We start from the raw sequence: 16,710 nt of genomic DNA, 5'->3' as shown, positions 1-16,710 counted from the left end.
CAGTTTTCGGGGTTTGAAATCAGCCTCAATTACGTTTATAACTTTTCTTAAGCTGGGAGGGATCATTTGAAGTAGACTCCTTTGGGTACAGGGATATGGATACTACCTTTTGATACTACCCTGCATTGTCAGACATGATCCTACGCTACCAAAACACCTGCATTATCGTCAAGTTGCGGTCAGTGCTGTACACTAGTGTATAATCCACATCTTGGTTTCGTGACGAAGGTCTCATCCTTAGACGGCTTCCTATGCGTCGCATTCGCATCATGCTTCCAGCAACAGGAGGGATGATAGACCGGCATGCTGCCGTCTTCCCCTCCTCGAGTATTTTAAAAGCCCTTATCTATCAGAACATCAGGTCAGAAGAAAACCAACTACCACACTTCATTCCGACGCAAAGATGACTCGTGTACTTCTCACTGGTGGATCTGGCTTTATCGCAGCTCATATTCTAGAGAGTCTGCTAGAGCATGGCTACTCTGTTGTGACTACTGTTCGATCCGCACAGAAAGGTCAGCAAATCCTAGACTCTCACAAGCAATACGGCAAAGATAAACTTGACTTCGTCGTCGTCGAAGATATCGAGAAGCCTGGAGGTATGTTACTTCTTTACTTCTTCCCCGGATAAATATTGTGGGCAATATACTGATATAGTACCGATAGCCTTCGATTCGGCTGTGGTATCAGACCCACCGTTCGACGCAGCTGTTCATTGCGCCAGCCCGTACCACTTCAACGCCAAAACACGTGATGAGATCCATCAACTCATCAGCACAGCTATTAATGGTACAACTGGTATTCTCAAGGCCATCAAGGCCCACGCTCCCACGGTGAAGCGGGTGGTTATCACTTCTTCATACGCGGCTATGGTCGACTACGGCAAGCCGTTGACACATGTCTACAGCGAAGTAGACTGGAACCCAATCACTGAGGAGCAGGCTTATTCAAGTGCCCCATTCGCTTACCTCGCAAGTAAGACCTTCTCCGAGAAGGCAGCTTGGGATTTCGTGAAGGATGAAAAGCCAGGTTTCACCCTCACCACTATCAACCCACCTATGGTCTATGGCCCTGTCATCCACGCACTTTCCTCCCTCGACTCGATTAACACGAGCAATGCTCGGTTCGTGAGCCTACTCAGAGGTAGCCCCACAACTCCTTGCCCCCCCACAGTCAACTATCTTTTTGTGGACGTGCGAGACCTGGCTTTGGCACACGTCAGAGCTTTGGAGAAACCAGAGGCAGCAGGCCAGCGTTTCCTAGTTACTGCAGGAAACTACAGTAATGCTGAAGCCGCCCAGATTATCGGCGAAGAATACCCCGAGTACAAGGATAGGATGCCAGTTGGGGAGGCCTTGAAGCCTGGAGAGAGACCCGCTACGGGAGTGAATGGGTACGACAACAGAAAGAGTATTGAGGTTCTTGGCATGAAGTACAGGACATTCAAGGAATCTGTTGTGGGTGTTGTGGATAGCATCAAGGGGCTGCTGTAAGATTACATAGTATACACTAGTATTCTGCAACGAACTTATGTAGCCTGGATGTTCTAGAATCTACATATGCTGTAACTAGCATATTTTTGATGCGACCATCTTTTTATGTCTTACCTAGTTCGAAATAGTCAAGGATCTCTCTGATAACAATCTGCATATAAAAACGTGCTAACATTAGTGTAGATCGGGGTTTAGTACTAGTAATAATAGGTAGTCCGTAGTTAACTAACTAGTTTAAAACCAAACTTCGTATAGTATACGGATGAGGTAACCCGATAGGGTTGAAGTTAAGGGATTACGTGACTTACGTAGATTATTTGATTTGTCATTTAACCTGCACTTAATAACCCTGTTTGGATTCGGTGGGACCTTACGGCTAGCTGCATTGTACCTAGATCCCTGCTAGCCTTATAGCAAGACCCCGACAACCTTCGGGTATTACAGAACGGTACTAGCGTATAGAAAATGTATGTAATGATACCTAGGTAACAAAATAATAGAGAAGGAAACTTACATATCCGCTGGACTGGCATAAAACAGCAAACCCACTATTTTCAGTATTGATACATCAAGATTGGCTAAAGGATATAGACTGGTTGCGTTGAACTTACGTTAGGTACTCTACCGATTATAAAGGGTTTGCTGTTTTATGCCAGTCAAGCAGATAAACAATTTCTTTAGTACCTAATACAATATAGAAGATGCAACTATGAGATAATATATTATAAAACAGCATTGTTTTACTAATCGTGATATGTAAAACAATTCATCTGTGAAGTAGTTCGAGTGTCATGGTTTTACCCTCATTATGTACAGCAGTGGCACAGCAGGGTCTCGGAAGCATAGGTAAGCTTCACGAAAAGGATTCGACTCCTCCAGACAACTTATCTCATATGTAAGGACCTAAACAGGGGCTAAAAAGTTGACCCATAAAGCTAAGCCTCGCTACCAGCCAGTGTTTTCCGATCTGATTCGGAAAGTAGCTTGAGTGGCTAGTTTTTATGGTTGATCTTAAGCATAGACCATAATCTTGAAATACTGGAAACGAGTAAGACGAAGGATTGATCCGAGATACTTCCGGACGGGTAATCTTCGTACACAATCCGAAGTTTTTATAAGCAATCACTACCTAGGTACTGTATACTTCTAATGATTTCCCAAGACGAATAAGCTACTATACGTTCCATATCTAAATTTGATTGGCTGAGATTGCTATACTATTCCTAAAGTGGTATATTTTGAGTCCTTTTGAAGTTTTGAGTTGTTAACATAAGTGGCTCTGCACTATAGCTTAAGTACCTATCTCATGTGTAGTTCGCATTAGAGGACACAAGACGAAGCATCGCCCTTTACATAGCACTCTGTTCTAATTCAACAAATCCCAATTTCGAATTTGCGACATAAAAATTACGCTCTTCTGACAATTAAGAACATGACTCCTTCCATAATATGCATTAACTACTACCTACCAGGTAGGTAGTTGACTTTTCATATACAAGGTACTACCTAGGTACCTAGGTAAACTAAAATCCAACCAATTTAAATTATACTATGCCGCCTTATATGCATGACCCTCTGTCCTAAGCCTCATTATGCTCTAGTTGGATATATGTCGCTTTAACGTAATCAAATAAATATTCCTTAACTCTTCCCCACGTCCACGTCTCCGTCTTTAATAAGGACTGGCCGAAATGTCCCTCAAATATCTAATCTATGTAGATCTGAATATATCCTTATTTCTTGACCAGAAGTCCAGGACCTACTAATCTAATACGCGAGAGAATAATGGCCGCACCACCCTACGAACGTTAGCCACCTGCAAGTAGTTATTTCGTTGGTGTTGTTAGATATACTTACCACAAGTAGCGAGACACCACAGAAGATCTTGAGACCAGAATAGGCGCCGTCCTGGGCAGTCACAATAGCTCCAGCGATAGGGCTGCCGAATAGGGCACCAAATGAGGAGAATGCATACAATGTGCCAACTCGGAAGCCCAACTTCTGGATATCAGATATCGAGGCTACTAATGCGGGGATGATGGCTAGCGTTAATCCCGAAGCGAATCCGTACAACACCGCATAGACGATAATTGGAGCAACTGAGGCCGCCGGTAGCCACAGAGCAAGGGTGATGATTCCAGAGAAAAGCGTGAAGATAATGCAGACGTTGAAAACGCCGTATACGTCTCCAAGATGGGCTGGGAAGATTCTTCCAAAAATACTTGCCGCATTAATGATTGGAACGAGATAGTTCGCGAGGTCGGCCGACATGCCTGTTTCCTTCGCCTCAACAATAATGAAGTTGAATGGGAGGAAAGCACCGAAGTAGACGAAGAAGGAACCGACGGCGAGAAGTAGGAACGGCAACTCGGTGAATGGAACAAAGTATTCCTTAATAGTGAATGGCTTTCGGACAGGGGGGAGACGAGACTTGATCGCGATGTTGCCAAAGATTAGAAGTCCAAGGATCAGGAAGGCAACAATACGCATTGCCCATCCAAAGCCGACCTCGACAATCAAGTGTTGGACCATAATTGGAAGCACTACACCGCCAAGACTAGATCCAGAGACCATAATACCGAATGCTAGCGCTCGGTGTTTCTTGAACCAAGTTCCGGCCGCAGCAATTGCTGAGCACTGTTAGCCACAGGTTTCACCCTCGCGGTTTTACATAAGGATAGTTACTCACTAGGGTAAAACAGAAAACTAGTTCCGATTCCACTGCATATGGCCTGGGCAAGGAAGAATTGATAGTACTCTTTAGATAGCGAGATCATCATCATTCCCAAAACGTGCAGAATGGATCCAAAAAGCAGTGGCCATCGTGGACCATAGTTATCAGCTACTTTGCCAGAAATTAAACCCTGTGAAAATGATTAGCAATAGAGCAAACGAAAAAGGCGTACTGTCATGGTCCCACAAGGAAGAAGAGCATGAATGATTCTACTGCCGGTATCCATGCTACGTCGCTAGGCGTATACGCTGAGAGTTGGTTGGCTTGATAATAGTCCTGGAAAACACCAATACCTATTGATCTTAGTCAGCGAAATGTTGTATTAGTTATTAGGAGGTAGTCTCCATAAGCATTGGCACCCTACAATTCACCCAACCAAAACTGGAGAAAACTGTACAAAATCCACCAGCAATGCAGAACCATGCCTCGAACCCTCCATCTGGGAACGCGTTTGGATCAGGGCCAGAGGGAGGCGTGTTCTCAGCTTGCTCTGACGACGGATCCGAAGTATATCCATTCTCGGGTGATCCGTTCTCGAACTTTTCTGATTTACGATCGCTCGAGGAGTCGTGGACAGTCGGGGCCTGAGACTCAATATCCGCGTTAGACTTCATCTTGACCAGCTATTGACAAGCGAAGGTAAAGGGAAGAGCTGAGGAAGTTAATTGTCGACAAAGTGTGGAAATTCAAGAGTGACTCCTTTCTCATGTACTTATAAGCGGTAAATGATTAGAAATGTAGTATATTCTGACACCGCTTTAGTCCTCATTTGGAAGCATCTTTCGTCGAAAGAGTACTTGGCGCAGATAAGTATGCTAATCCCTATACGGCACCATCTTTCGTTGGAAAAGCTTGGCGCAATCAAGAGCCGCCTGGGCGCTGTAAGTGTGCGGCAAATGTGTGGACCTATTATAGAATATTAGGTACATAGGTACATCTAAAACAAATACGGCAGATCAATCGATAACATTATGTCCGAAACGGATGAGATTAGGTAAACTCAATCTATACCTAAGTACTATTCCCGCATAGTTACAGATAGTATTAAACTGCCTCTCATGTATTAATCCTCAATTAAATACTGATAGATAGAAATAACCCACGCAACCGTTACACATATAAACAGGCTTAATAGGTATACACACATATGCGACACAAATGAATTGGAAATAGAGTTTATGAATTGCCACAACGTGGCATGACAGGGTCTATAAACCGTAATTACCGTGCCGCAATTATGGCGTCGTGTAACAGTTTTATCAATTCCCAGTGGCACTTGGTGGGACTTCTGACCCCTGTACGCGTCCCGACGCCGTCAGATTATTAAAGTACTGACAGCTTGCGGGAAGGGCTGATTATCGAAAGGTCAGATCCTGCATTGCAATTTAGATCCGTACATGGATGTACCTAGGCTGGTACCTGGGTACTTAATGCAGTACCGGCGCCACTAGCCAGTTCTTGGGTCTTACGTCCAACCACATAAAACAGCCAATCTCTTTAGAACAGTCGGCCTAATTATTTACCCAGCCTTACCCGGTGAGGGGCCTCTTAAATCTTCAAAGCAGTTATTCTTCAACCCCCGCCTCTCACTATCATACCACCACGATAACACGACACGCCAACCATCGTATGTATGCATCTACCAACAATTGATCTGTACATCTCAACTCTTCGCAGATTAATGCTTCAAGAGCGCAGCAATGGCCGTTAACTGCATGGCCTATTTATCATCTGATGCCTTAGTTATCTATTTATGTACATTACCTATTCATCGTGACTTCGTGCCTTATGAGATCTGCGCAATCTAGATTAGCCTAGCCGATTACCACATTTGGACGCATGTTGCGCCCTCGTCTATAAGTGGTTCCGATTCCAACTATCGAATAATCTTACCGCTTCTAACTTATCAAAAAAAAAAAAAATTTCTTGGGAAAACTGAAGAAGTTTCCAGATTCTCTAGGCGAGGAAAAACCGGTCAATGGTGGGATGTCACAGCAATATACATATACGCGAGCCTATAGGAATTACAGCGCTCCACGGTGTCTAAAAGAGGTCACTCAAGGTTAATTATAGGCTTATTACATAATCACCTAAGTTGGTTAGGTACATACATATTTGGGTACTTTGGTTCCGTAATAGGTTCCATTTTCAATTGTCTCTAATGCCCCGCAAGTAAATGGCCCATTGATAAAAGCGGTGCATTATCTTATCTTACGGCATCATAAGGCGATGACTGACCAGAAACATTTACGCGCATGGCGAAGTTCATTGCGAAGGCCGAGATGAAAAATACAGATTACAAATAAGCACCATGTCCTACTTCGTAGTGTAGATTAAAGAGGATTGGCTTACTAACTGGTATAGGAAATGGAATATACATACCTAAACTAAACTCACTCACATGAAAATAAATAGTCACGCCTTACAAGTCCAATAAAAGCGAACAATATATAACGTATAAATAAGAAGGATTGATCTATGATATTATATAAGGATACTTTCTACAGAAAACTAAGACTTGCTAAGTAAGTCAGACATTATAAGCCGTCATCATCAGCATACATATCCCGAGTCTTAAGCGATAGCATTCCGCGGAACTCTCCTAAACAAAGCGGTTTGCATGTAGTCTGAATACTACCTACCTGCTCCTGACAATACTCTGCAAGCCTTGTCCATGTTCTTGTCTAAGACACTCGTCATACACCTCAATACTACGGAAAGTCAGAGGGTAATGATATTGTTATAAAAGACAGCAGCTTATGTGAGCGCAATACAACAACAAAGACTGCAATCCCGAAGGATCCTTGTGTCGATCCTTTTTTTCGTTAATGATGGTCATATTGAACGAATCTGAGAGGCGCTTGGCCGAGTCCCTTAGAGACAGTGACTCTTGGTCGTTACACAAGAGTTACTTACACCGCTTAACTATATTATGACTTAGGTATTAATAAATCGAGATACTTGAAGGGGAATTCTTGTAGCCAACCAATAGTGAACTAGAACTCATCTATCATACAAGTTTTCTTATTTTGTTGTGTCATAAGATTTGTTACCTACTATTTAAGCAACTTCTTCAAGTCCTTGTAATGACGGCAGTTATTAAGTAAGTTGGCTGCTAATACAAAAATAACTCCAACTGTATATATCTTAATACTAGAGACTGTATTCGAATTTGCATAACAATGGGGATATGCAAAAGGTTAATTAAGTAGACGTAGCGTGATGCATGCGCTTTTAAACGAGTAATATACCTCTTTCCCGAAACCTTGATTTAATAGGTAGTGAGTCTGGTGGTAACCTATGCTAGAGTCGTTCATATCTAGGAATAAAGGGGAAGCTTAACTTATACAGCTACACATTCCAAACTAAATGGTTTATACTATATCCAGAAACAGTTCCTCGGTTAACTAGTCCTTTTAAGACTTAAACATCCAAATGTGCCTATTAACTATGTAAGATATAAAACTTATTTTCTATGAATATATAATATAAATTTGTCAAGGTTGTAACTATAATACTTGTAAACCACTTACATTATATGAAAATCTAAGTTGAAAATGATTAGTATAACTACCCAAGTCGCGACTTAGTTAGGTTACTATAATGCCCGTCGAGTTGAAGGCCTCTAGGGTTTTGGAAGGCATCAAAAAGCATTATGTTTGATGACTTAGGTACTTAATACTTTTCTAGGTTGGTAATGTATTGTGATTCGATCCTTATACTAACAGTTCAATTCACTTGCGTTTTTACCTCAAGAATTTATATACTTTTTCAACCACTTTTATAAGCCAAGATTCTTCGGTGTCGCTTGCATCTCTCTTAAGGGTATACTAGTGCTAATTCGATGAATCACAATTTTTGTACAAAGTAAAACTGGGTGAGATTCCACTCAAGCCCTATCTTGACCAGCCACCCAACGGCTCAGCAATGTCCGCAAATGTCATCATCGACAGTCCCCAACGTGTATTGGGACCTTCCATCATGTGCATGTTCTGTATCCACAACCATTCCCGCTCGTGGCCCGGATGGAGCCGAAAATACTGTCGAGCGCTCCAGGATGGATAGGTTGTTGCGTGGCCACCATATGTTCCCATTTCTATTCGATGGAAATACTCCATTGACTGACACACGTAACGCGCCATCCTTGTCCCCTCGCTTTGAATATCTTGAATCGAACGGCCAGTACCCGCATTGGATAACGGAGCGTTCTGCTTTGAAGATTCCGATGGGCTTGCTACGTCTATCACCGTGGCATCAGCTTGAGACAGAAGATCCTGGAGATCAATCTGCCGGCCTAGCCTCGCTTGGACAAGGTTATATATTTGAATAACAGTGCTGTATAGCTGAGTACCGACCGACCAGCACATGACGACAGGGACTGCGACGCCGAGTGATTCGAACTCAAAGCAGAACGGGAAGATCTTGTTTGAAGGGTCGGCATCGGCCGGATTCACTGCGCGACTTGGTACAGACCAGGATCGGGGAGTTGGTGAAGCTTTCCAGAACGCATCGTGCCAGGATTCTACAGACTCCACCATGGCTAATATTGACTGCGTAACTGCTGCCGATTCTTTTAGAAGAACACTCTGGTCGCTAATCGAAGGGAGGGCAACTGCTCGTTCAAGAATGCCGGGGAAGTCGGCAATCATCCTATAAACCTCGTCAAGAGCCACGGTTAAACCGGACTCAGTTACAATTTGTCGCCATATATCGTTTTCGAGAATTTGTGCTTGCCTCTTCGTCAGAGCTTCCAAAGTCTGCCAGATAGTTAGAAGAGAAACTGGAAGTCTTCCTTCCTTATACTTACGCAGACAATCCTCATACGCGAAAACAGATGCCGCCATGCTGGAGTACTCTTCATTCCCGGGTCACGCAATCGAAGAATCTCTGCAATACCTCGTGCGTGGACACTCCAACCATTTTCTGCAGGACATACAAAGAGCTATAATATTTGTCAGCAACGCTGTGATTAAGAAGGAAGTGTAGTATTAAGAGATATGTTAGATCATATCTAAGCTCGAAGACCAGTCTTGCTTGGGTGCTTCGAGATATCCTCTATACGTACTTCACATGTCGATAGTACCACTATAGTTGCCAATGTTTCCTCTCGAAACCTCTTTTCCGAGTCGGCTAAATCGGAGTAAAGATGTTGCAGGGCGGTGTTATACTGATCAAGGCATTGATATAATGAAGGGCCACCTGTGCCAGTAACATGAAGCTGGGCGAGACAGAATGCGAAGAGGGCAGTATCGAGAGATTCGCTAGGCTCGTTTAGATCTGTTACATGGTAGACCCATGAAAAGCTCCCCTCACTACATGTAGATACCGACTGCTTTGGGAGGTACATAGCTTCTAGTAGCTCAACAGCGTACATTCGAAACTCCCGGCAATTGTGCGAAGACTCCGAGAACAATTTGTGCAAGGTTGCTTCTGCTTTTGGATTAGGTGCAGCGCGTTTCGGCACCTCCTGCGCTCTGAGCTCCGACAGTACTGACATCGCAGTGGTCGACGGACATGAAGGAGTCCGGTTGACAAAGATCAGATCTCGACCATAACCAGTACATTGTCGTTTTGATTTGATGCACTTCAAACAAAAGGGTCGCGTCATATCACACTACCAGGAGATGGTGTCAGCGAAGTCTACCAAGGTAAATGCTAACATGGAAGTTAACCAGAATGATATAGATTAGAAGTTCATCCCTGGAATATCAAAGTATCCGGATCGTCACTCGGTTTGATTACGTCATGTGGTATGAATCGCGTACCTTCAATCGCTTCAGTCTGCAGGTGTTGCAAGCCTGCGACTTCCCTGCGACGCCAACCATTTTGAGCTTGGTAATCCAATAGAGATAGAGTATAAGAGTATAGTTGATATAGGGGCTTAAGAATCGCGTAATTGTTTAGATAAGACGTGTTGTTTTATTTTGACACTATTCCGAGTGGATGATGAGGTGGTTTCTATTTCTATGCGCAATATGCGGGACCCAAACTTTGAGGTTTTGACTCCACATAACAGGTACCTAACTACCTCTAAAACTTAGTTGCCATAAGCTTGGTTAGTGTTAAGGTTAAACCGGCAAGAGCCGAACTGCATGTGACGGGAGCTAAATAAGGCTGAACCTTAATCCGCCCAGAAGCACTAAGCTAAATAAAGACTAGTGTCTACATTAGTGTCTATGTCCACGTAAGTTTATCCCTTTTTTAAGTAGTCCCTCGAAATGCATAAGCGGTATGCATTACAACGCGTTTTTGCATTAAACGATAGAGATATTGGAGCTCGGGACAGGGAACCCACGCGTCTACATGGACCGGCTCGGCTCGGTGTACGGAAGTATACGGAAATGTAAATTATGAAGGGCAGTTTTTCGATGGTAGTGATGACCGCTATTTGAAAACTGAGCTCCCTTGGTATCCGTAATAAAGAATCCTCATGATTGTAGTGAGTTCAAGACGAGAGGCCCTAATGATATTTGAAAGCTATATTTTTCATCCCTTGAAATGATGTCACACCGGAACCCGCTCCGCTCGAATCAACTTAGGTTTTTGCTCCCTAGTTACTTTAATCTTTATTAGAATTTAGATGTCGAGATCATGGATTTCTTACCGGACTAGGGTTACCTACTAAGTAAGTAATGGGATCATCTTTTTGGAATCGCGCAAAGCCCCCTGATCTCATCGAAAGAGGCCAATTAAGAGTAGAGACGAAATAAAATACCTAGTGATGGTTAGGCGATAGTTTTACTGCGGAGGACAGAGTTGACAGTGGCCTCTATTATGAGCGCTTTGTTGGATGAGGGACATGAACTTCCTTTGTATCAATAGCACTAACTATAGGGTTTTAAGAGTCTTTACCTATATCATAGCCAATATGTATCTGACCACCGACGGTTATTGAGAAGCTCATATAAGGCTCTCATGGCATACAATTCTCCAAGTTAGTTTTATGGCCTTTGGTAGGATGAGAGCCTATAGGTTGTTATAACGAGATAATCGTAACATATTCGGCGACATCACTGGTAATGACTGCTGTAGGAAGCATACATAGGACTCTCGGTTGGCATCAATAACGTTGATCGTGGCGACGATAATAGAGACGGTGTGGTGCGGACGAAGCGTTCGTGGCGTATTTCTCATTGTAGGTATCCATAGTTACTATACAAAGGGCTTTATGATAACACCTTTGTCCTTAGCAGGTATCATCATATCCAACGTCGAAAGTCTGGTCGACCCCCGCACTTTTCGCACGTGGCCAGCATGGGGGCAATGATACTGGTGAACCCTTTGGATAGAGATAGCTATATGCTTTAGGGGGTGACGTAAAAATCTGAATATAATCTTTCGTCAGAATACATACCAGTATTGAATTTTAGCGTAGGGTTTGGTTAGATACCTACCTATCCTTTAGGATAAAATGCCTAGAGATGAGGCAAGATGAAATATTAGTCTGGGAGCTTATTGCTAGGTTTTCTTAACACAGAGCTGAATATAAGTTTACTATAGCGGATAAATCTGAGGTTTCCATATGTAGGAAGCTTTCTTGATAGTGAAGGTAGGTAGTTACGGTTGTACATAGGTTAGTTAGAGGCACCTAAGACAATCTAGTATTAGTCATGTTACTTGGTGGTCTGTGCAGGTTACTGCATTGTTTTCGGAAATCCGCTTGTCCCTCAACATGTGTCGGCTTTGTGTTAAAAGAATACCTTCTCATTTGGACTATGAATAGAAAACTTCATTAAAAAAAACAAAGAATGAATGTTCAAACACTTTCTAGACGATGCAGAGGTAAATTGAAAATTAGAAACGAAACAACTTTCTAAATGTTTACGAGTGCTAATGTGTAATGTGTATTAGTAGTAGTTGAGTTGAGGTTATTATCGGCATCTTGAATGTCTGAGATTTCAGCCGCATTGCTCAAATTGCCCCTGATCAATCAATTACGCGCTTCTGTGGCGCTTCTTCAACGGTCGGGTCGGCCTTCTCCGGACCAGTGGGGAGGTGAGCCAAGAGAGAGGTTTTAGATGGTTGACGATGCCTTTTTTGGCATGACCTACTCGTTCCTCGATGAGATGAACTTACATTCCAACGACTCTTTGTGTTAGCCCCACCCGCGGAAGTATTTTCTCTCGATGAACTTGAGCTTCATTATAACTATTCATCGATCAACAACGGCCATGGTTACTTTCTTTGAGAGCTTCTCTTTGTTGCTCTACTTTGCGCGATGGGACGTAGTGGTGTGTATAGGAACCCCCCAAGTGGGGGTGCTTCGTTGTCTTTTGAAGGGATTGAGAGATGTGGACGATGCTGCTCATCTTTAAAGGACCCTCCCCCATGGAATGGGTTGCCTACGGCTTGGATTCACTTGATGCTTCATACACATTCCTTCATACCATTCACCTAGTTTTCACTTGTTGTTTTTGATGCCGGGGATCATCACCATTTAGCCTCAGCAGCCTTATCGTGGCTTACATTATTTGCATACCTGTCGTTGCTGTGCCAGACTTCTCATGTTTTGTTGACTTCCATATCTCGAGATACAAGGGCACCGGTTGTGCCGTCGAACCTCTTTCTTGAGAAAGCTTTTCACGTTTTTTTCAAGCTCCAAGCAACAACAGCTCTATTCTTCCGTGTGAATACCCAATTTTGGAGCTGCGCTCCCCGCCTTTCGACGTTATGGCCTTCACGGCAGTGCACTATCCGACGGACAAAGACCAAAGCCAAGCACCTTATTGGCCCGAGAATGAGGAGCTGGGGGTGGCAAGCGACAACAACTTCTTTGAACAGTTTCTTGCCTTTGATTCTTCAGAACCCTCGGCTCTAGGTGGTGGCAATGATTTACTCGCGAATCCGCCCAGCCCGTCTATCCTACTCGAGAACATTGATCTTGACCTGTCCAATTCGTCGTCCACCGACCAGGACACGCAATCTGGACAGTCTCGAAGCGAAACATCTGGTTCATCTATTTCGCTAGACTTTTCCTCGATACCATCTTCGGAACAAAGCAAGTCGGTACCGTTAGAGCTCGCTGCCCCTCTCATATCGGATCCTATCTTGTCCAACGGTTCGATTTCAGATTCAGAACTGCTTCGCTTAGAGGGCATCTCTAGACTCTCCCTAGAGTCACCTAAAGGAAATGCTACGGCACCTCAAGGTTCACCTCTCGCAAACCAAGGTTCCCTAAGCCCACGTAAGCACAATCGCGTTTTGAACTCGGTCTGCTCCGCATTACGCCGAGCGACACATTGGTCGAAGCCACATAAGCCTCAAAGACCCCCGATGGAAGTAAGCACGGCAATAATGGGAGATTCATTAAAGGCGGACGATAGTGCCTGTTACGACCTCCCAGTGGACTTTGATCTTAGCGGATTAGGTGATGTCAAACTGGAAGAAACGTCCATTTCGAATACTTTACCCCTATCGCCGCCGCTCACTGGTCGGATACCTGCCGATCATAATTCGGACGATATAATGAACTTCGTAAGCGGTCATTTCGATGACCCATTCTGCGATGATGTGCTGGCTCCGGCTGCTACTATCGACTCCGCAGGTAAGGGACACGAAATCGACTTGACCACTCCGATGGCAACCCCGGCGCTGGACGACGATATCTTCTATCAACAGACACTTGATCTTGATCTAATGGGTTCAAATGGAACCTCACTCCACCAGCAGAAGTCACAGCCTAAACTGCGGAGCACAAGCTCGGCAGAGTGGCCGATGGAAGGCATTCTTAGCAACGATAGCCAGAACGACATTTGGCCTACGCCGTCCTCTCCAAGCGCAGGACCGGCGTACGTTTCCGACAGCAGGGGTAGTATGTCAAGTCCGGGGTGGTGGGATACGCCACAGCAGGCCAATGGTCACCGGCAGCACGGCGGTCGTAGCCATAGCCATAGCCATAGCAGCGGCTCAATGCATAACAACGTATCACTCAACCTCTCAATGCATAATCAGCAGGCGGAGCTTCCATACGAGTACAGCACCGGCGCGGATATATCGGGACTCATGATTCACATGCCGCAACCCCGAGCGCCACAAGCAGCAGTGCTAAGTTCGAATATGAACGACTCGCTCATAATGCCCTCTCCATCATCTGCCTACTATCATCATCCTCCTCCTCATTCTGGCGGCCGTCGACATTCTTCAAGCTCATCACAGTACCATCCCGGGACCCATAGCGAGCATCGCCGACCACGACCTCGCGCCCCCTCCTCTGGTGCCCGTCATTACGGTAGCAGTAGCCACTACGGAGGCCCGATGACTTCGCCACGCAAGGTATCCTCATCAGCAGCATGTTATACACTGCGTGAAGAATCGATGTCGCCGACGCCTCTCCCGCGCCAACGGACCTCCTCCTCATCTTCAAGCTCCTCTCTAGCTCTGCGCAAGCAACGGTCCTGGAGCCGGCAACACCGTAAGAGTGGCGAACCACGCACGCCCAGCAGTGGCCGCGTGCGGTCATCGTCCTGTCGGTCGGCGGGCTACGAGCATAGCGGCGGCGGTGGCGGCGGAAGCTTATCTATTGAGTTTTGCAACTACACGCCGAGCGACAAGAAGGTGCTAATGAATGGCGTGGCGCCGAGCGGGTCCAGTAAGACCAAAGCGCGGCGCGAGCGCGAGGCCCAAGAGAAAAATGAAAAGTACGTGGAGGCGATTCGTGCCGCGGGCGTCGACGTGGAAAAGTTGCGTCAGAACGGTTTCCTCTTCACCAAGTAACCTTTGAGCTGATTTACATTCGTGCTAGTTGGATGCCTGTCTAATAAGGAGTTTGAGAGAAACATAATAAGGGAGGTCGCCATGTAGACCCTGGCGGACTTGGTCGGCTAGGATTGTTTACTCTTTACTTCGCTGCTTTCTTGTGCTTGTATGTGTGGTCACACTTTGACTAGTCCGGAAGCAAGCGGGTAGGTATGTGGAAAGGAGTTGGGTTCGGGCAGAAGACATGGTTGAATAGGAGGTACTTACCTCCTATCTGTTGAAGGGTACTAATAGCGATGAAGTCCCCGTCGTGTATGAATGCAAATATATCGTCGCCCCCTCCCCCTATAGTGGAGACCCCCTATTATCCCCCACCTCCTATTTACCTAATGTATAGCGGCTATTTGGGCTGCGGATATTTTGTGTTAAGCTATTAAGTTGAACAAACTGGGTTATCATTCGTAATTAATTATGTGTATTCGGTGTGAAAATATGTAAGATGGAACATGGTATGATCAAGATGAGATTTCTATGTTATGTAAGAGGTACCTAATACAACGTATGAAGAATATACCATTGATAATATAGCAATTGGACTGCAAAATTGCTAGGGATATCTGGTAACTTTATAAAAGGCACCTAGGTAACTAATATTGCATCTTTACTAGGATCACTTGATAATGATGGTAAGATTTAACGTTGGTAATTCGAATTGTTTTAGAGCTAGAGTTAATATACGAGCCTCCCGCCAAAGCAGGACAGTACCTAATTTTAAGTAAGTTGGATAAGTGATTGAAAGATCATCTCCTAACCAAGAGTAATAGAGGAGGTTCCGTTGCTTGTAACAGATCCACTAGTGTATCCTTCTGTCGCGAGAATCACTGTACGGTTGAAAGTATTAGTACTAATACCATGAAAGAAATGTGAATCTCATCAGAAGCAGGATATTCTCACTGTAGTCATGACCTCCCAGGTTAAGGCCGAGTTTAGACCATTGATCAAAGTGCTTTCCCGTATTAATGGTTCCACCGACTCTTTGCTCGGTGCGGACAGACCAATACTGCTGAAAGGTTGTCGTTCCGATGATGGAAGGCTTATTCACACGAGTGCTAGTGTATACTTCGTACGTTCCCTCGTCGATGGTGAAGTTCCCCTTGGAAGTCCAAGGCTCATTAGGGAGAAGATCTCCATGGGCATCCAGGATGTAATACTCGATTAGTGGGTTGCGAGTCCAACCGTATACGGCCAAGTAGCTCGGACCCTTGGGCTCGTATGTGCCGGAGTATGTGACGGCTCTGGAGGATTATGTTAGTATAGGTGCCTCAATTTCTATGACATATCTGTTGGAGCCTTCGACTATCAGTAAAGTACTTACCTGTTGCCGCCTGGGCTCCATCCCTTTCCACAGACGAAGCCGCTTGAGCCACCACTGCTTTGCCAAGTTACGCTGTACGAACTACCGGCACCGTTGTTGCATCGAAACGTGCCGCCACCCTCCGACCAGGAAGACCAGAAGTAACCACCTTGCCGAGTCTGGATGGCATTGCTGTTACTTCCATGGAAGAGGTCTCCGATTTGAGGGAGGAATCCCGAGGGCGCTGTGAAGGCCCCCGGAATTAAGGCAGCAGCTGTGAGAAGAAAGGATGGCAGCATGGTGATAAATTTGGTACGGTTGAGGATCTCATCGTCTCCACCATATGAGATGACGGCTTGCTGCTTATATACTTCTCATTACGGGAAGCCTTCCTTGCTTTCTGCATTCATACAGGGGATCATGTTTAGCCTGAA

The 16,710-nt window shown here is 44.8% G+C and overlaps 5 protein-coding genes across 5 annotated transcripts; 2 read left to right on the top strand and 3 right to left on the bottom strand.

Annotated features, from left to right (window-relative positions):
* Window positions 1–403: 403 nt before the first annotated feature.
* F5Y00DRAFT_254003 (3-beta hydroxysteroid dehydrogenase/isomerase family protein) lies at window positions 404–1,493 on the top strand (the record flags this gene model as incomplete). Its single annotated transcript, XM_048010119.1, has 2 exons — window positions 404–599; window positions 667–1,493. The coding sequence occupies 2 exons, from the start codon at window positions 404–406 to the stop codon at window positions 1,491–1,493; spliced, it is 1,023 nt and encodes a 340-aa protein (XP_047863377.1).
* Window positions 1,494–2,643: 1,150 nt separating this feature from the next.
* Window positions 2,644–4,924, bottom strand: F5Y00DRAFT_241458 (major facilitator superfamily domain-containing protein). Its single transcript, XM_048008380.1, has 5 exons — window positions 4,592–4,924; window positions 4,414–4,520; window positions 4,183–4,357; window positions 3,351–4,123; window positions 2,644–3,292 (listed from the first exon to the last, which is right to left on the bottom strand). The coding sequence occupies exons 1-5, from the start codon at window positions 4,839–4,841 to the stop codon at window positions 3,227–3,229; spliced, it is 1,371 nt and encodes a 456-aa protein (XP_047863376.1). The 5' UTR covers window positions 4,842–4,924; the 3' UTR covers window positions 2,644–3,226.
* A 3,055-nt stretch (window positions 4,925–7,979) lies between these two features.
* F5Y00DRAFT_241456 (uncharacterized protein) lies at window positions 7,980–10,236 on the bottom strand. The gene is made up of 4 exons (XM_048008379.1): window positions 9,993–10,236; window positions 9,293–9,841; window positions 9,035–9,169; window positions 7,980–8,984 (listed from the first exon to the last, which is right to left on the bottom strand). The coding sequence occupies exons 1-4, from the start codon at window positions 10,050–10,052 to the stop codon at window positions 8,124–8,126; spliced, it is 1,605 nt and encodes a 534-aa protein (XP_047863375.1). The 5' UTR covers window positions 10,053–10,236; the 3' UTR covers window positions 7,980–8,123.
* Window positions 10,237–12,656: 2,420 nt separating this feature from the next.
* On the top strand, window positions 12,657–15,431 carry F5Y00DRAFT_118787 (uncharacterized protein). The gene has a single exon (XM_048004011.1). The coding sequence runs from the start codon at window positions 12,898–12,900 to the stop codon at window positions 14,938–14,940; it is 2,043 nt and encodes a 680-aa protein (XP_047863374.1). The 5' UTR covers window positions 12,657–12,897; the 3' UTR covers window positions 14,941–15,431.
* A 298-nt stretch (window positions 15,432–15,729) lies between these two features.
* Window positions 15,730–16,575, bottom strand: F5Y00DRAFT_263594 (glycoside hydrolase family 11 protein; the record flags this gene model as incomplete). Its single annotated transcript, XM_048011530.1, has 3 exons — window positions 15,730–15,803; window positions 15,877–16,217; window positions 16,298–16,575. 3 exons carry the CDS (start codon window positions 16,573–16,575, stop codon window positions 15,730–15,732), a joined length of 693 nt encoding a protein of 230 aa, XP_047863373.1.
* Window positions 16,576–16,710: the final 135 nt, after the last annotated feature.

Source organism: Daldinia vernicosa (genome assembly GCF_022497035.1).
Source record: "Daldinia vernicosa strain CBS 139.73 unplaced genomic scaffold F5Y00scaffold_34, whole genome shotgun sequence".
Lineage (NCBI taxonomy): Eukaryota > Fungi > Ascomycota > Sordariomycetes > Xylariales > Hypoxylaceae > Daldinia > Daldinia vernicosa.
This window is presented reverse-complemented; position numbering and strand designations above follow the sequence as displayed.